This window comes from Henckelia pumila, chromosome 3 (assembly GCF_033568475.1).
Source record: "Henckelia pumila isolate YLH828 chromosome 3, ASM3356847v2, whole genome shotgun sequence".
In the NCBI taxonomy this organism is placed as follows: Eukaryota; Viridiplantae; Streptophyta; class Magnoliopsida; order Lamiales; family Gesneriaceae; genus Henckelia; species Henckelia pumila.
The window spans coordinates 141,593,672-141,613,605 of record NC_133122.1 but is presented as its reverse complement, the minus strand read 5'-3'; the positions used below and the strand labels follow the sequence as shown (position 1 = coordinate 141,613,605).

Genomic DNA, 19,934 nt, shown 5'->3' with positions numbered 1-19,934 from the left:
TTTATAATGATGATATTACTTTTATTTTAATATAAATCAAATTATTTAATTACCAAAAAAAACTTTGCAATTGCACGCAACGTTAGGACAATAGTACTATATTAAGCTTTGAAAGAGGTTTGACATGTTGGTTTGACTCTTATTTTATTTTTAGCCATTTGATGACAATTTATCTAAACAAAAGGTCACATTTATAAAATTGATGTACGCCTACTGTTTTTTTGGTGACTATTTATTTACGAAACGTCAATTTTCAAAAGTGTTCTCTATATTGTATTTTTATATTAAGGTTTTTGCATTTTTTCACTTTACCGTTCATTTTTTTACTTTTTTTTTTGGTTTTTCATTACAAAAAACTGGATTATACAAACACACTCACTACAGTATATATAAATATACCACATAAGTTGTTATTAATCCAAAAGTAACAAACAATATGGTTCACATTATTTTCATACAATCTTGAATTGATACGGTTTTTGATAAAATAATCATCAGATTTATAAAAAGGAGACTCGATTATCATTTTTATTATTTATATATAATAATATAATATATAAATATAAATATAATATAAATTTATAAAAGACTGAAATTGAAATTGTGAAAATCGCCGGCTGACTTTCAATTAGGACAACAAATCCAAAGAACGTTTACCGTTCAACGCTGAATACAAAATACACACACAAAAACACGCACCAAAACTTCGAATTCTCCATCCCCCAATCCCTCCATTAACAAAACACCAATCTACATTTGTTTCCGAATTGCACAAAAACCTCCTACGCATCTGTATTTTATCCCATTTTCTTGGATTTGTGTACAAATTGACGTTTTTATGCCGATGAAAATTTACATGTGTTGGTATCCGTTCACCATGTATACACTCTCTCTCTGATTGGACGCTCGATCTGCCCTAGATCCCATTTATACATACTTTAATCTTATATATACATACAGACGTATACGTATAGACAGATCGTTTGGTCTTCAAGGTTGTGCTGCCAGATCTCCGTTCCAGCTCTGTTTAGTGGTCAATCAATCCAGGTATTGCTCATTGATTTCGGCATGAAAAAGCGTGTTTTTTAGATGGGTTTGTGTTTATGCGCACGCGGATTTGACGGTGTGGATGCTATTGGTTTGTCTTGTTATTGTAATTGATTTTTGGTGGGAAGGGGGGAGGGGTTCATTTAATGCTGCTGCGGATGATACATTTACGCACGTCTACGTGTTTATGACGTGCTTTTTGTGTTTGTATGCCAATGTGTATGCGTATGGGCGAGCTTAAATGTAAAAAGTGTAAAGTTTGTTTTGTTTTATAAATCTTTTGTAGTGTGTTGTGCGTGTGCATGGACTTGGGTTCTTATTCCAAGTGGTCTGCAATTCTTGGGTTTGATTCAGTTGGGTTTGCTTTGACTTTTTGGTGTTAACTTTTCTTCATCGAACTCTTTTATTCTTTTTTTTTTTTTTTTCATTTAGGAATTTTTAGGGTCTTCATAGTTGGGGCGGCGTAGGAAATTGAATCTACCATTAATTTCGTATTATTCTGCAGTATTTGATTTCAATTTTTAGTGATCCTCACTGGTCTCTAAAGTGCTGGGAATATGATGTTTAGGCATCATACAAAAGAATGTTCAATTCCCGTCCTTTTCTCATACTGATGATTTTGGTACATTCTGATCTGTCGCTCACGAGGATTGGAAATTTTGTAGACCATTTTTTTTGGCTAAAGGCATCCGAAGTCTTAATGATGGGGTGTCTTTCTTTTTCTTTTACTTTTTTTCCGGGAGGAAATCATAACATTTTGTTGCATATTTGAACTGTAAATTCCTGTTTTGAAGTAAATTAGAAACTTTTTGGATCATTGCAAAGTTGTTTATTCAAACGTGAGTAAGAATACTTTTTCCTTCTTGTTGGTGACTAATAGCAGCAGCATGCAATTTAGCAATTGTGCCCTATATCCCATACGGCAATGTTTTTTCATCACCAAGATGGATCAATGCCATTGACTTTGAGGGACTGTTCGTGTCTGCATTAAAGCTAACGAAATTGTTGATCTTCAATCCTCGTGCAACAGGATATCATTTGAGTACATCTGTCTTCTCAGCAGCTTCAGATTCTTTCTGAACACAAAGTTTCAGAGTTTGCTTTAGGAAGATAAGTTAAGATTACACTGGTGCATTTTGGACTTCTAGAGTGGAGCAATATAAAATATTGTTGGGATTGGCCTGTGATGCAACATTCCTAGATGAAGTCAGCTAAGGCATGGCGTCTAGGCATGACTGGCATGCATCTATTGCCGGGGCCCCGCCAGCGCGGTCATTTGAAAAAGCCAACATGGATTATTGTCCTGGTTTCTTTTGTCAGTTTTTTCTTAGTTTGTGCCTATGTTTATCCACCTCGAAGTGCTGCAGCATGTTATATATTCTCATCCCGTGGTTGCAAGGCATTAGAAAAATGGCTCCCACCTGCTCCTGCAAGGGAACTCACTGATGATGAAATAGCTTCACGTGTTGTTATCAGAGACATTCTTAATGTTCCACTTACCGTATCACTGAATCCAAAAATTGCATTCATGTTTCTTACACCAGGTGCATTACCTTTTGAGAAGCTATGGGATAAATTTTTCCAGGTATTTTATTTTTAATTAATGTTAAGATATTGGTCTTGATTTATCATTTGCGGCATTCGTAATTTTCCGTGTTTAGTTTTGCACGAAGTGTGTCTTTTTGTAGTTATGTTTGTGTCAAGCTTAGATGCAATAAGCATTTGAACATTTCTGCCAATGGGATACGTGTCCATGTTGAGCTGCATTGAGACCTTTCATTTTGAATACGCAAAAGTCAGAAACTTGTTTAGATACATAGGATTTCTTATCTGCCGCATTTTAATTTCTGAAAACAACAAAATGATTGAGTAGCTTATGTGAAGATCCATCAATTTGCTTAATTCATGCTAGTGTGTGCAATTATCTGGTTTTTATGTCAGGGGTTCAAAACTGTTGCTATATATGAATTGAATAAAGTTATTTTTAATCGTTAGCTTCATCTATGTAATGGTTGGTGAAAGCATGCCAAATGCATGCCTAAAAGTGGGATTATATGGCAGAGTGAAATCAACTCAAATATGTAGCTGTATCAGTGCTATGCTGTTTCAAATCATGCCGATTATTCAATTAAAAAGCTGAAAACTCATATAATACTTGTTAATTTTGCTGGAGTTAGATAGGATAGCTCTCCTCACCTGAGGAGCACCACCCTTGTTCCTTTAGCTTCAGTTTTTGGCTCATATCACATCTTCCAAAAATTTATATTAATCTATTCAAATATTATATTGTTTGCCTTTTTATGTAAAAAGTTGATAGATGGTGCTAACCATTTGGTTAAAATATCCAAACTCGTCCTTCTCGATTAAAAGGAATGCCTAGAAATCCAACAAACAAATTGAATAGAAATAATACAAGTAAAGGACATAGAAGTGCCATACTGTTCTCCAATTCATAAGGATAGGATTAAGACTTTTTAATATCAATGAACAGTAGCAAATAGGTCGTCATTTAGTCCTTTTTCTTGTGTTCTCATCACTTTGAATGTCTTTTTCGAATTTGAGCGTTCAAAAATAGTCAAACCAATCTTATGATGTTGGTACCACTGTATTGAGGAAAATTATGTATTATTATAATGGAATACTGCTATGCAACGTTTGAACAATGTTCATAAATGTCATATTGAGTGTAAGCCTTTGCAACCTGTTGAAGAAACTTTTCATTTTCTTTTGCACTCTGCTGTACCTATGTTCTTTATAATGAGAAAATTTGTGAACTATTTAAGGATTTCAGTCAGAGATTTCGTTCTACTTGTGAAATGTTTGAGCGATTTCAATCCAAATTCATATCCATTGAACAGATTTTGTTTTCAAAATAATGTTTCTTTGGCTATAGTATTACCTTCCCCAAAATGGAATAAGTTTCTGTGAAGATATAAGAAGAGTTGTTTTGGCAACTTTGGAAGCTAAACTATCATCCGGACATCCACCTGTTGATAAAATGCAACAGTGTCTAAAATTTGGAAGGTGATAGAACTAGAACTTGACACGATGGCATTTGGCAAAATGTTTTTAGCTGCATTTGTTTGGCAATAATTCTTATTGCCTTGCAGACTTCTGAAACAGGAGGGATCCACACGACTTCAGACTTATTCATCTTTATCTTTCTTCTTTTTAACAGTGAATTTTACCACGATTTTCACTTGTAAAGAATATTAATTTTGGAAAGAGTGTTATCTTGATAAATAATGCCTTTAACTAATATTTTGAGTGCCCGCTTACTCATTCCCTCTTAACTATTTCATGATGATCTTGAGTTTTTCCGGTGATCCTGTTCCCGAGTTCAGATGGAACCCCTCTTGTGCATTACTTTTCATATATAAAACTTTAGCATTATAATGTACCAATGAGTAATTGATACAAAAACGGAAAACGTCCTGCAAAAGATCTTTTATTTAAATAGTGAATCATTTATACCATTGTGTATTAAAATAGTTGTTTAAAACCATGAGGGCCAGTAACTCACTGCATTTAGTTCCAGATTTTTTGTTTAGAGGCTAGCAAGTCTAAATCCTAGGTTTGAAATAGAGTATGTTTCTATAATACATGTATACCTTGACATTTAGTGGAATAAAAACAAATGTCATGACTCCAGCTGGACCATGCAAATGCTGACTTTATTATTAAAAGTAAGAAGGTAAGGAAAGAGATATTTTTTAGGTGCATCAAATTTGAAAAGGAAATAACGTGAATTATGATATGTTGATAGGCAAGAAACCATTTCTTGATTATTCTGTAGGTTAACTAAAAATTTACTTTGCAAGCCCTTCATCCACAATAGTGAAACCAGTAAAAGCTTATTCAAAAGTGATGAATCTGGTAAAATCTTTTAGGTGAATAAGCTTGAACATTCTATTCATTTATTATGTTTTGGTTGTCTTATGTTCACACCATTCAATGATATGACAATTTGTTATTGTTCAATTTGGACATTTTTTATTTAAAATTTTGCTACTTCCCTTTATTGCCAGGGCCATGAAGGTAGATTCTCTGTGTATGTGCACGCCTCCAAGGATAAACCTTTGCATTTTAGTCGTTATTTTGTTAATCGGGAAATACGCAGTGGCGAGGTTGGTTTTCATATCTTTACGCATACATGTTCGATGAAATTGAAAAACCATACATGTTTGTGGCTTGTGCTTGTATACAAGATTGTAGAAGGCATGAAACATGACGAAGCGTCAATGTCAAACTTTAAACTTCACCAAACTTAAGTGAATTTAGTAAGAGATTAAACATGAAAAGCCTTTAAGTTTTTACCATAATCTTATTATATCAAGTCAATCAATAGAGCAAATAATACATAAACATACAAAATTTAAGAATAAACTATAAATCTCTGAAGCTTTCTTACTATCAAGGGTAATATTAAACAATAAAAAAATCAAAGTTCATGGTTATGAATTAACCATCAACACATGAATGGGTAGGTACCAAATTTGCTAAAAATTGTATACAATAATAGAGAAGTAGATAACCAAATATGAGGACACCGTTTGCGATGAAAATTGCAATTAGAAACCATATAATATAGTAGTTTGGGTATTTATTATTTAAATGTTAAAAGTTAAAATAAAAATTAACTTTAAAATTTTATCTAGAGGGCTTGTGTTTTTTCGCGCTTAACACAGTCAACCGATTTTCTCTGGTTTGTCCAAAACAAAGTTTTTTCTTCATGTGTTGTTTTTAATCCATGTTTTTTAGAACACTGCTTGCACATAGTGTGAAACGTTGATTTTATGCGAGCAAATGAAGTTTCAGATCATGTTGCTGTGAAAAGTGTAAGGTTTTTGCGTGGCTTTTACTTTTCAAATATAAATGTCAACATTGTTGTGGTGTTAATATTTAAACATTTTATATATATATATATATATATATATTTGAGGGAGAGGTGGAAAGAGATGTATTTCTTCATGTATGGTTTCACACATTCTAAGGCTCCAAGTCTGTGTTCAATGCTTCTTTAAGAATTCAAAGATTCTCAAAGTTTGCAAAAAAGTTCAAAATCTCTTGTAAACATGTACAAAACACTTCAGTTCCTACTGAAATCTATGCTTTTTGGAATTTACGTTCTAGATATGCTCCGAACATGTTATATTTTACAGATTTAAAAATATCATCACATCACTCATTGGTGTTGCACGATTTGTGGTGGTCCAACTTCCAAGTAACTTGTTTGTTACAGTTCTTTCATTTGTAACTACAATAGTCCTTCCCAAATCTTGAGTTACAAGAAATAATAAAGTTTATTTTCCTTGTTAAATTATTCGTCACACTGTTTGCTATGTCCTCTTTTGCCAATTGGACATATGTTCTCCTTTTTTGGACACTGAAATTTTGTTACATTTCATAAAATGGCAATTTTTTCCCCTCAATGCACCCTAACATAAAGCAATGAACTGATCAACTATCACTACATTTGCCGGCATGGTCTAAGGACCAGAAACCAAATCATTACCTTCTCTATGCTTATCTTGAAGCATTGTTCCAATTCAAAATGCCACTTTTGATGGAGAATTGTTGTTTATGCCTAAACTAGTGCTTTTGGTTGATGGTTCACGATTTCAGGTAGAATGGGGAAAAATTTCTATGGTTGATGCAGAAAGGCGGCTTTTAGCAAATGCACTGAAAGACCAAGACAACCAGCACTTTGTGTTACTCTCTGACAGGTTGTAGAGTAAAATATTTTGTTAGAAACTTGAGACTGAAGTACATAAATTTGTACTGATTCAGAATTTCTTCACTGCAGTTGTGTACCCCTTCATGATTTTGATTATGTGTCCAACTATCTCATGTACGCCAACATTAGCTTCATAGATAGGTAAGTCAGCTATTTTCTATTTTTACATTTTCGTCTTATCATCAATTCATCATCAACAACATTTTACCCTTGCGAGGTATGTAGGATATGCTCAAGGATTTTGTCTAAATTTGTAGCTCAAGTACCAGCTACATAATAATAACTGATGAAGAACTGAAGCATAACATTAGATTGAACAGATTAGGCTTCTTGTTTTTCAAAATTTTAACCTTACAGTGCAAACAAAGCAAGAATTTAGGTTTTGGTCGAAGTAATTGTTGTAATGAGCTTACCAAGTCATTACAAAGTCAATCGATAAGATTTCCTAAAAACATGTATGTCCATAAACTATAAGAAGAACACTACACTTATGACTGATCAATTAAACATTCAACTTATTTGTGTAACAATTCCAATTTTCCTCTCTCTGATGGTTGCGTCATGTGTGTTCATTTTTCTTAGTAATTTTCATTCTTGTGGCGAGAAATATTGCCAAAGAAGAGCAATAATTGGCAGAGCATTCTTGTGTTCTTTTCTTTTGGAAATTTATCACCTATGCATTTTCTTGGTCTGAGATGACCTGCTTGATCATCAAGCAGATCTAAAACAAAAATTAATGTGTAACTACAGTTTATTTCATGTATGTGATTATGCTTCCAAAAATTTTGCATATGAGTCTCAACTCCGCTATGCTGCTAAGCTAGCATCCTGTGATATGATCCATAAGCACATGCCTTGTTTTCTGCAGCTTTGAGGATCCTGGTCCTCATGGAAGTGGCAGGTACATTGAACATATGTTACCTGAAGTTGAGAAGAAACACTTTCGAAAGGGTGCACAGGTGTGGCTCTAAATTTTTAGTATAAGAACATTGGGGAATAAGTGGAGCAAGCTCCCTGTTGTATACAAGTATAATTATTATAATGTTTCAGGTTTCTTTTTCATCGATTAACACCCTGCTCTCAATCTCTTTAATTTGTTTCGTAATAATGCTTTTCTTTGGTGGTACTATTCAGTGGTTCACGATGAAGCGGCAGCATGCTATTATCGTTATGGCTGACAGTCTCTACTACACAAAATTCAGGGATTACTGCAGGGTTCGTTCAATTTTTTTCTTGCAATTTAAAACTTCAATTTTAACCCATCACAATTTTGATTGATGATGTATGTACACATTTTTGGGTTGCTTTCCATTGCAAGGGCATGGATGAGTTGTTCATACTCATTACTCTTCTCCGATTAACATATCATGAGCAAACTATAATTTACGATGTGGTGGCTTAAGGATTACCAAGTATTCTCACTAAAGCTGGAATTCCACGAAAATACTTGTAGGAGACAATGGAAAAATAATCAACTTATGAAAGCATTCACATTAAAAAGTAGATGTTTCAGCATTAAATGTTACTTGAATGGAAGTGACATTTCTCTAGAACAAAAGATATAAACTATAAATTGTTGTGAATATGGAATTTTGGTCAATGTTAAGCCTAGGAGGAGGTGAAGATGGTTTCTTCTTGTTAAAAGCTTGGAAATTAACTTGCCTATTCATGTTATTGTTTTCACAATATAAGTTTGAAGATGCGCATGCAGCTGAACACATACCAGCTTTGGATAAGACATGACCTTAGTATGCTTGATCAGTTGTTTGCTCGTGATTTACTTGTGGTTTTGCGCACTTTGGCTATACTCATGGGCATGCTATAATTAAAGAAGCTTGGCTAATTATATGCCACTCTGCATTAAAAGATTTAATATACCAAACAACAAAGCCTATCACTTGCTTCCCTGAAACGCACATGTATTCCTATCACCTATCATTATTTCATTCAGTGAAGGAGATATGTGGATCGCTCAGCTCATGCATCTTTACGTGTTTTGTTCTTTCTCACTGCTACCAGGAACTTTTGTTTTTAGATTGTTTATCCAATTTTGAATTGTATTAATTTCTTTCTTTTGCTTTTGTCCATTGTTATATAGTGAATTAGAAATTTGCTAACGGGATCCGTTTCCGTTTATTGAACAGCCGGGAATGGAGGGGGCCCGCAACTGCTACTCTGACGAACACTATTTACCAACATTTTTCTATGTGAGACTCCTATTTTCTATTTTTAGTTTCTAATATGTTTCTCTATCTTTTCCCTCCATTCTTTCATCTGTTTAACTAGTTTTTTCCTCTCTTTTTAGATGCTTGATCCTGCAGGGATCTCCAATTGGTCAGTAACACATGTGGATTGGTCCGAAGGGAAGTGGCATCCGAAATCATATGAAGCGCAAGATATTTCCATTGAGCTAATTAGAAACATCACCGTATGGCTCTCTTCTTTTTGGAGCTTTGCATCCAACTGTAGCCATAGCTTCCCTATGCCTCGCTCAATTATTTTCGTACTTGTTGTACACACGTGTTATGATACACATACTTTAAAGGATCCTTATAGAATTATGTTCAAGTATATATGGACTATACTATCGTCTTGGCCATCTAAAAAACTTTTCATGGGCTATGACTTTTCTACTGAACTTAATTTGGATCAGACAGTTTTAGCCTGGAGCACAAATATTTCTTCTTATGTCGATTTCTTATCTCTGAGTTGACTAATATTACGATCTGCGACTTCCAATTTTGTTTTTGCAGTCTATCGTTGACAGTGTCCATGTCACAAGCGACGAAAAGGTTAGTATGGTTCAGCTGAATTTTATCAAAGTTTTTCTTATGTGATGGATCCAGAAGGAGGCTAACAGGGGTAGTTTCGCTCTTAGATTATCATATAAATCATGTATTATTTATGCATAAATTATAATTCACCCGTCAAATTTTTCAAGTTATAGTTTCGCTCCCTGCCGCTGTCTTCTGGCTCCTTAATCGGTTGTGCAGTGTCAATATTCTAATGAAAACTCCTCTGATCTACTGCAGAAAGAAGTTCAGGTCAGACCTTGTGCTTTTCATGGAGATCAACAGCCGTGCTATTTATTTGCAAGGAAATTTTTACCTGAAACTCTTAACAATTTGATGCAACTGTTCCCTAATTACACATCTATTAGACCGCTCAAACACTGATTCTTTGGTCGATTCAAATGTTGTATTGGATCCCCTTCGCCTCCATATATCGTGTAGCTTCTGATGTTTGTAAAGATCCTTGCCTCGCATGCTCCACCCAAGGCTTATATTTCTTCATGGAAAGGCAACTTGCAAAGACTGAAGGCGAAGAAAAGGCGGACTTTGCCTGGGAACATTATTTAATTTGATTGATGATGTCTTATTTTCCCCCTTTGTTTACATTCTGATTTTGGGACTCGAAAGAGTTATGGGGACATACAGCTGCGCTGTTAGAATGATCATTGTAGAATTTGATTATAGTGTTGCAAAAACAGCCAGCATTTTTAAAAAAAATTTGGTTCGCTTAATTTTAATTAAATTTTGATGCATCAGTTTCTTCTTGATTAAAGTGTTATTTACAGACACTTAACTTATTTATTTGCTTCCTTTATTGTTTAGTTCTGCAAACGTACACTGAATTTGGCTTCCCAGTTTGTCCATTGTGTTGCTTTCGAATTGAGTTTTTAGAAACATTTGCACCAAGGGAAAAAAGAGGTGATAATATGAATTAAATAATTGACCCTATATAATTATTTACAATGAATTTGTTTGTGGCATGCATTTGAACGATTCTGTCAAGGAACATTGTTTATCGAAAGATGGAATCAATTTTTGGGTTGGGCGCAGAAATTTGATCCGGAAATTGATTTTAAATTTGTTTACAATCATAGGATCAATGCAAATGCCATGTGCGTGTGTATTATTGTATCAATATGGTTACGATCTATTTAATACAGTTTTATATTCACATCTAAACCATGCTTAAAACTGAACGTGATAATTAGAAAGTTCAATTGTATTTTCATCTATAATTTCCACAATTTATTTTCTCCATTTAAATTGAAATTCTACACATCAAAATTTCAAAACACTTGGTTCTGAAAAAAGGCTACACCGACACTTACACAATTTCTCACTTGGGATCAGATGATTGAATCCCATGGCGCTTGAAAAATTCTCTGAACCCGTACGGACTGAGGTCGTAATTGAACTGCCAAAGTAAACCGACGAAAAATCATCGTCATTTTATAAATAAAGATTCATAACAAGAGATCACTTAACCTGGAAATATCTCCCAAAAAAGAAAGAGACACGGGCCACAACTAGGTATGTTACTGGACAACAATTATGGTGATACTAATCAGACGATTTTGGATCTATCCGGTTCCATTATGTTCTAACCCAAAAATTGTTTAATCCTGTTTGGATTTGGTCTGATAACATGCCTAGTTCCCTAGCTATCACTATCTAATCATTCATATGCATGATAAGTTCAGATGGCTTACTGGCAAAACTTTGACGGAGTATTTTGTTGTATTTGGATCGACAACCTTTCCTTGATTAGCTGCCTGTGTAGCAATACCTCTCACTCATTAGGCTCGGAATTAGACAGCAAAATGTACCGTGAAAAGATAAATTTACCTGTTCTGGGCTGTGAAATATCTCTATGAATGGATACTCGGTCTTCTCTCGTGTTAAGCAAAACCCAGGATATTTCGGGCACTCAACCTATAAAAGACCAGCACAAGAACCAAAAATCAGGATATTAACAATGAACGAATTTCTGCTATACAAGGAGTAACCAGAACTGCTTTTTGATACAGGTTCTAATATGTGGTATATGCAAGTGGTAACTAACATACACGCATAAATTTAACGTGCGGATGGAACTCAGCTGCAGCTTCTTCCAGTACTTTGTCAAGACGTTTCGTTAAGTTACACCTGCAGCGGTAAAAACTTAAATGTCTTGTGAAACAACACATAATTTATTGTAGAACGAAGTGAAAAAATAATGACGATAAGAGTTTGCAAATTACTTGATCGTAAATGCAACCACCATGGGATGACCATGATGAAGAAGTTGAACAAAGTCGCGTTCTGAAGTAAAGTGGATGACTCTTGATGGTCCAAGGTCCTTCGGAAAGCCAGTGTAGTACCTACAATTTGAATGATTTGCAATAGAATGTGATAAAAGTGAATCATAAACCAACAAGAGAATGCACATACATGGCATAATTTTAGAATTAACATATCAATTGCATCTCATTGTAAAATGAGCGACATGCTGTGGGGCCTCATGAAACGATCTCGGGTGATACTAGTTCGGAGGAGTTTGTTGCGCCAGAATTATAAATATCTAAATGCTAATGTAACTAATCTTAAAAATTTGTACTGGCCAGTGGCCGCTAGTGGAACCAGATTCAACAACGTCTAAGAAGATAATATATAGAGAAACCCGGTGAGTTAAAACAAAATTAAACGATGATATGCAAGAATTCACCAGCATGCAATATCTGTATATTGCAATAAGAACCAATATGCTCGTAAGATGCCAACATTTTCGTCATAAAAACACCACAAAAGATCTCACAGATGAACTAGATTCTAGATATACTTCAAACTAGTGACCTGGTAAACTTTGAAGACAGCACCAAACTAATCAAAAGTTAAGCCATTTCAAAGATAAGAATGCAGAGAAATTAAATTTTCCAAGAAAATCGCGTACTTGCAGGTTGAACGGAGACTAAGCATCATCTTCTGAAACAACGTTGTCTCTTCCATTCTGCAGATATTCGGACAAGACTCCAATTTTTTATTTGAAAAAAAAAAAGAAAGAAAAACAAAATAACAGTCTCAGGATATCAGATGCATTGCTGTGAAGTTGCGATAAGACCATCCAAAATTGGGAAAAAAAAATGAGAACACCTGAGGCCGCCGATTGATCCAATAGTAGAATAACTGGTCGAATTCAATTCATATGGAGATCAAACCAGAGCAATCAAAATTTTCAACCACCACCATCTACTGGTACAAGCACGAAGAAGGAGATGATTTAGGGTTTGCCGGTTCAGAAATGGAGGAAGAAGAAGAGCCGGCTAATTTGGGTATTTTTTGGGATTCATATGGATTCACGTTAAGTATTAAAATCAATTATTGATTATTTTAATTTTTCATTTAGTAGAACGTTTATTACACAAACATATGTGAGTTAAGCTGCCAATTTACTAACCCACCAAATAACGGGCCGCCCCACCTAATGGTGAGTTGATAGTCTGCCCGCCCAATCCGTCAATTTACACATAAATCCGTCGGATTGGTCAGTCCCGTCATCGAAAATAGGTGGATTGAGTTAAGTGTTTTCTCAACCCGCCAAAAAGAAGGGTCGGGAATGGTGCGTTGCAGCAGGTTGTAGACCAACATCTCACTAGGCCATTTTGACACATCCAGATGTGAAAATTGGATTTCAGACCAAGCTAATGTCTGTTAGATTTAAATTTTTTAGCCAATTTGGCTTAAAAATATAATAGTCAATCCTTGTCATGCGATTTTATGATGAAAGTATATATATTTAAGACTTGGATATTTCGCGTTTTTTGCAGACCAAAAATGTCACGTCCAGATGACACAACTTATGATGATCGAATGTTGCGTTCCATAATATCCCAACAAACTTCAATATAATTTACAACATAGACCTGTTTAACAAGATGGGTAGCTTATAGATCGGAAGCCACTTTTCCAAGACTTCAAACCAATACGAGCTTGCAGATCCTCGGTATATTCAATATTTTTTTTATGCTCTGGAACCAGCAGCCGTTATCATTGGAACGCATACTGGGTAGCCTCAGACTAGCCCGCAAACAACGCTAGCAAAGTAAATACAATATCCAATATTTACATGCAGGCCACAAATGTTAAAAAACACTTCCCTAGTGAACTCTAGCAATAATATTATTTAAAAATCAATTTTCTGAAAAATTCAAGCTCATGGGAGGAACCTCCACAAGTTACATACTTCGAAAAGATTTTATGATGTGGCGAAAGGGGCATACGTTGGGTCATATGTCAACATGCTGCAGTCGGAGGTTCCGATAGGATGGATGGCTCTCGAGATCCTAGATCTACGTTTTCCTTAAAGAACAAACCCAATCTGATACCAGATTTCAAATCCATGAACCAAGAAATGTGTTTCAGGATTTTTCTGAGTAATAAGAAACAAGAAATGTCATACATGTTCTCGAGAGAGTAGAGACACAGTTGCTTCTCTGAAGTACTCAACCATGCTGTTCCAGACTTCAAAAATTAACCGAAATGAAGACTTCATCGTTGCTTCAATTGTTGAAGTGCATGATATTGGCTTCTTTTTCACAACTACAGTAGATTGTAAGCACAAGATAGGTTTCAGTACTGTAGACAACTCCATTAAATGGGTTTTAATACTGTAGATAACTCTATTAAATGGCATATACTTGTTTATGGCGTATGAGAAAGCTTCATCAATCACCCTTGGAGGGATTTCCATGAAGACCAAGCCGCAGAATCGGAAGGGATGAATGCCTGCAACCAAAAGAGCAGCTTAACATCCATTAGCATAGTCCAACGTAAATGAGACTAATAAAGGTAAGGTGGAAAATGTGTAGACAGTCTAGTGGCGCACTGCGCGTGGATACGAAGAATCAGCACGAGACTAAGATGGACAAAGAAATTAAATCTTGACACAGGTTTGCTGCACAAAAATATTGATGTATACATTGAGAGACAGCAAACAAGGGTGGTGTGGAAGGAAAAAATGATAATAGAAAGCCACATTTAAATTAAATATTTATGTATATACTGAGAGACCAACTTAATAGAAGACAGAAGATTGATGTGTCCACAGCAATAGAGTATTAGAGAAACCTACTGCATTGAAATTCCTGAGTTCATCTCACTTTACATGGCAGCAAACTGGTGAAAATGCACGTGCAAAAATTTCACCGGAAAATCGTATCCACCAATCTGAAAGTTAGGGGAGATGCAATACATTTATTTGTATACAAAGAGCCATAAGATAATATGACGATTTTTCAGTTACCTTGACACATTGATTGTGTCAATAAACAACAATAGCAAGTATAAATCAGGGATAATTCCGAGAAAACAATAAGTGATGAAAAGAGTTAACCACCATGAGTTACAAGTGATGAATCTTAACTTTAAAAGTTCAGAAATTTCCACCTATAGAGATCAATCATGAATATAAATAACTAGTAAGAAATAAATACCCGTACATCAAGAGAAGAAGATATATTTGAAGGTGCTACCTTTGGTTGCTACCTTGTCCATTACTACGGTGAACAAGAGAAGGATGTCTGCAGAATAAGACATCTATTTCGTGATTTACGCAACGAGCAGATCAGATTTCCATAATTAACTTCGTGAGCCTATTTGCTTTAACTAGCTCCCCCTTTATACAAAGTGAATGTACAAGAGCATAGAAAGAATCAAAATCTCTCAACTGCTGTGTTTTTCCATACTCATCTGACCAAATTTTCATCATGTCTTCTAATGGTTCAACAACAGATGACGCTAAATGAGTACCATTTTCACCGAGGATTAAAGGCCCAGTATCTAAATCATGTGCAGTTGACCCTCTGTAAGAAGAATTTTTCCGGCCAGAGAAAAGCGTGGATTCAACTTCACCAAGTAAAGTAACAGCCTCGAGAATATTTCCTTGCTCACAAAGGAAACCAAGTAAATTTTCCACCGAATCTGACTTCACTTCGCTATCTATTTTGCGTAGGAGAGCAATGACTGATGGGGTTTGCAGCATCTCTTTTAAAATGCTTCGAGACTCTTCCATCCTTCCCTTGGCAGACAAGCCTCGGATTGCAGGCAAGAAACCAAGAAAATCAGGTAATAAACCTTTGCTTCTAAATTCAAAATATAAATTGAGTGCTCCCTCCATATCACCCTTATGGCAGTAGCCATTAATTAGTGCACTGACCGTGAAACAGTCAGGCTTTAGATTTCTCACCTCTAAATTGCGGAAAAGCTTAATAGCTTCCTCAAGTAGACTTGAATTGCAATAACCATTAATCAGTGAATTATAAATATGAGTATTGGGCTGAAGATTTTTGAGGAACATCCTTTCAAAGAGCGTTCTGGCATCCAGTAAAAGTCCTTCTTTAACTAAAGCATCAACTAGTGTACCATATGTAATCTTTGAAGCAGCAACACCAGTTATCTCCATTGAGTCAAACAATCTAAAAGCCTCAACAAGACAACCTTGGCGGCACAGTCCATGAATAACAGAATTATAGGTAACAGTATTGAGAGCTACCCCCTTCTTCTTTGCAAAAGAGCATAGATCTAATGCTTTCTCAATATGAAGATCTTTACAAAGTGCGTCAACCATAATGGAGTAGTCCACAACATTCATAACAGGTAGGTTATTTTCAGCTCTAATCAAGAGTTCATATGCATCCAAAACTCGGCCACCATCTATCAGTGTCTCAAAAACAGCAGGAATAGTCACCCTCAATTCTTCGTCATTCATAATCGAGAGAAATACAAGGGCTTTTTTCACATCACTCAAACACAGGTAATGTACCAGTGTCTTGCTCACTCTTAGATCGTACATACCATGTTTTTTAACAAATGAGGTCAGAATATGCAGCGCAAACAATTTTTTGCCTTCAGAAAGAAGAGCTCTGATGATCGAATAATAGCACATGTTCGTCAATTCTAAATCACTATTTTTCATCAAAAATAAGATGTTGCATGATGCCTCTGTAAAACCCATTTTGCACAGGAAACAAATGGCATCATTGAATACAACATTCATGGCTGGAAGCCTTAAATGGTTTATTCTTGCTATCGCATTTAAAACTCCTTCATCACCATTTTTGTCTAATGTTGTTTTGATCAACATCATGTATATTGTTTCATTTAAAGGCAGACCTTTCTTGATATATTCAATAAAGATGTCGAGCGCCATACCAACCATGCCTTTTTTGCACAGCCCCGAAATAATACAATTGTAACATGCAGCTGAAGAATTTGATGTTTTCTGGAACTCATCAAATATTTCAAGAGCCTCACCAATCCTACCTGATTTACAGTATCCATCAATCAGAGTAGTGTAAGTAACTGAATTCGCAGTTAGGTCCATCTGCGGCAATCCTTTATAAATTGAAAGAGCATCCTCAAACAAGCCAACCAATAGAAGAGCTTTTATCAGAATATTGCACATTATGACATCCTTATGGATGCCAGCTTTTTCGAGTCTTCTCTTAGTATCTAAAATCCCTGAGGCACTTTGTTCTTGAATGTAGCCATGCAGTAATGTACTGTACGTAACAACATCTCCAACAATAGCCTTCGAGAAGTTGTCAGCTTCTGCTGTCCTCCCAACTTTGCATAGTCCATTAATGATGGTGTTATATGTTACGACTCCAGGATTTATTCCTCTCTTTTCCATCTCAACAAGAAGATGGAAAACAAGATCAAAATTACGCTTCTTACAAGCTCCATGAATCAGAATGGCATAAGTAAACTCATCAATCTTGATCCCCGATGTTTTCAGCATGCTAAATATTGCAAATGCCTCCTCTAATTTCCCTTTCCTGCAAAATCCTAAAATAATTGCAGTGTAGGTAACCAAATTTGGTTCAAGCCCCTTCATTCTCATCTTGTACAAAATTCCTACAGCCTTCTCCACATGTCCCTCCTTCGAAAATCCATCAACAAGAATAGAGTAACCGACAATATCCAACTGAACTTTCCTATCCTCCATAGCTCTATATCTTTGCAATGCCTCATCGATCAATCCTTCCTTTAAACACCCATAAATCCAATTACTATAAAACACAACATCAAAAGCTAACTCATTGCTTTCCATCCATGAAACCAATTCAGATATTTTATCTACTTTACCTAAGCTGCAGTAAGCAGTCAAAACAGATGTACAAGTAACAGTATTAGGCTTCAAAGAAGCGTATTTTACAGCATTCTCATAAAACTCAACTGCAAGGCCAGGCTCCCCAATCCTTACAAAACCCGAAATCACAGAACTACAAACAAAGTTATCAAAAGGGTACTTGAATTTATCATCAGCCATCAACTCTACCACCTCAATCACTCTATCCATTTTTCCAGTTGAGTTAAAGCAATAAATTAATGAGAAAAAAGTACGAGAAGAAGGAAAACTACCATCCGTTTTCAAGAAATCCTTTAACAAAGAAAGACCCTTCTCAGGATCTTTGCTAAATGTGCAAAGTCCTTGGATTAGAGAATCAAAGATTCGATTTTTCTGGAAAATCCCGGACTTCCCTAAGAGGGTTTTCAAAAATTCAGCGGCTTCATCAAACTTGTGCACTTTCAACAGAGCTTTAGTGAAGATTGTGCGAGCATGGATGTCAGCTTTCAGTGTGTTTGAACTGAATTGACAGAAGACGTGAATAATGACTTCAAATCTTTTATTTTGATAGAGAAAACGAAGGAATTTGTTGAAATTTTTTGGCGTCGGTGTAAAACCACTTTTCAAAAGTGCTGAAAGCGAGAGCATTCTGGAATGATTTTACGGGAAGAAAGAACCATTCATTGAGGCTACGCAGTTCTACAGAAAACCTTCACCTTGAGAACTGCATTGAGCTGCAACCACGACTCCCGCCGGCAGTTACCTTTCCGGCAGGGGGCTATTTAGAAAATAACCCCATTCGGGGGGCAAGCGCAATTTAAAGAATATTTCTAAAATGCTCTCGCTATAAGCGATCCTATTTTTATTTTTATTTTTAATGCAAATTTGATGAAGAAAATTTTGAGCATTGATTTTTAAAAAAAATGATTTTACAGCTATGGGTATTAGCGATTGAAATTTCGATAAAATATTTGCTTCAAAAAGAATAAAAGATCAGTAAAATTTTAAAATAATAATATAAATCTATCATCAACTTTCATCTTATAAACACAAGTACTATTATGTGCTTATACAGGTCGTTTTTTGTAACGACAAAAACACGAAAATAACGTTTCATAAATAAATATCCACAAAAGAAGGAAAAAAAAAGTAAAAGTAACATTCTCGTAATTAAATAATCATTAAATAATTAAAAAAATTATCATACCAACATGCCAAACCACTCTCATACTTTATAACTAGTAGCCGAATGCACGCGGTGCGTGCCTTTTATTGTTTATTTTTTAAATTAAAAGTATTTAAAAAATTATAATAATAAATAGTTAGATTAAAAATGGTATTTCGTAAATAAATATTCATGAAATGAAAAATAATAATAATAATAATAAAAATGACATATTGATAATTACATTACTATTTAATGGAAAAAATAAGATGATGTTCATACTATGAGACCACTTGCTTTTATTTAATAAATCTTTACTATCTTTACTATTTTATTATATATATATATATATATTTTTTATTAAGTGTGGGTACCCTATTCTAACTACTTTTGGTGTCATGGTCTGTTTTTTCCAATTCTTTCTTTTTGTACCCCTACACTCTTCTCTCTCCAACTCACTTCTCTCACATTTTCTCTCTAACTCCTCACATCCTCTAATTCTTTTATCATATCTTTTTTCATCGATTTAAAACTAAATTTCATTCATGACTAATTTTTTTATATTTGAAAAAATAAATAAATAAACAAGCACTTTAAAATTAACAAATTATTCAATATACAATACATTATATTTTATATAATATTTTACACACACAACATGTGTGCTCCGTCCCTAGTATATAGTATAGATGAGCAACTGCGCACGCACGTTGCTTATTTGACATCACAAGAAGATTTTCCATTGCAGCAAAAATTTGAACTTTTGAACACACCACGATATTTTGGCAAAATGTAATCACATGATAGATAGATGATTTGCATGAAATTGATTATTAAAATTTTTTTGTTTGTTTTGGAATAAAAGAGAAATGGTGAATCGTAAGAGGGAAGATTGTGGGGAGTTAATTAAGTATAAGATTTGAATCCATCTTGAAAAAGATAATTCTGGAATAAAAAAATTGGCTTCACCAAATAACAGTTTTTTAACAGATGTTCTTTTTTTGTATATATAGTAATAATAAATATAACTATAGATTATAAGTATAACATAAATTTCACAAGATGATAATTGATAAATTCTTGGATATT

The 19,934-nt window shown here is 34.7% G+C and overlaps 3 protein-coding genes across 13 annotated transcripts; 1 reads left to right on the top strand and 2 right to left on the bottom strand.

The window, feature by feature from the left end:
* Positions 1–585: 585 nt before the first annotated feature.
* LOC140886971 (glycosyltransferase BC10) lies at positions 586–10,300 on the top strand. Of its 3 annotated transcripts, XM_073293934.1 has the most exons (10): positions 590–2,632; positions 5,076–5,174; positions 6,673–6,773; positions 6,854–6,925; positions 7,653–7,743; positions 7,919–7,999; positions 8,929–8,991; positions 9,090–9,212; positions 9,538–9,576; positions 9,817–10,300. In XM_073293934.1, the coding sequence occupies exons 1-10, from the start codon at positions 2,249–2,251 to the stop codon at positions 9,958–9,960; spliced, it is 1,197 nt and encodes a 398-aa protein (XP_073150035.1). In that variant the 5' UTR covers positions 590–2,248; the 3' UTR covers positions 9,961–10,300. The 3 variants fall into 3 exon arrangements, with proteins under 3 accessions (XP_073150033.1, XP_073150034.1, XP_073150035.1); XM_073293932.1 differs by lacking the exon at positions 9,817–10,300 and having other exon boundaries at positions 586–1,047; positions 2,078–2,632; positions 9,090–9,576; XM_073293933.1 differs by lacking the exon at positions 9,817–10,300 and having other exon boundaries at positions 586–1,047; positions 1,931–2,632; positions 9,090–9,576.
* Positions 10,301–10,745: 445 nt separating this feature from the next.
* Positions 10,746–12,900, bottom strand: LOC140892265 (uncharacterized). Of its 2 annotated transcripts, none has more exons than XM_073301103.1 (7): positions 12,704–12,900; positions 12,506–12,562; positions 11,817–11,936; positions 11,643–11,721; positions 11,422–11,508; positions 11,286–11,348; positions 10,746–10,990 (listed from the first exon to the last, which is right to left on the bottom strand). In XM_073301103.1, exons 2-7 carry the CDS (start codon positions 12,559–12,561, stop codon positions 10,913–10,915), a joined length of 483 nt encoding a protein of 160 aa, XP_073157204.1. In that variant the 5' UTR covers position 12,562; positions 12,704–12,900; the 3' UTR covers positions 10,746–10,912. The 2 variants fall into 2 exon arrangements, with proteins under 2 accessions (XP_073157204.1, XP_073157203.1); XM_073301102.1 differs by having other exon boundaries at positions 12,506–12,582; positions 12,706–12,899.
* A 449-nt stretch (positions 12,901–13,349) lies between these two features.
* Positions 13,350–18,478, bottom strand: LOC140890772 (pentatricopeptide repeat-containing protein At5g57250, mitochondrial). 8 transcript variants are annotated; one of them, XM_073298805.1, is made up of 5 exons: positions 15,084–18,478; positions 14,684–14,778; positions 14,250–14,337; positions 14,012–14,151; positions 13,350–13,646 (listed from the first exon to the last, which is right to left on the bottom strand). In XM_073298805.1, the coding sequence occupies exon 1, from the start codon at positions 18,326–18,328 to the stop codon at positions 15,176–15,178; it is 3,153 nt and encodes a 1,050-aa protein (XP_073154906.1). In that variant the 5' UTR covers positions 18,329–18,478; the 3' UTR covers positions 13,350–13,646; positions 14,012–14,151; positions 14,250–14,337; positions 14,684–14,778; positions 15,084–15,175. The 8 variants fall into 8 exon arrangements, with proteins under 8 accessions (XP_073154906.1, XP_073154905.1, XP_073154907.1 ...); XM_073298804.1 differs by lacking the exon at positions 13,350–13,646 and adding an exon at positions 13,714–13,930; XM_073298806.1 differs by lacking the exon at positions 13,350–13,646 and adding an exon at positions 13,714–13,911.
* Positions 18,479–19,934: the final 1,456 nt, after the last annotated feature.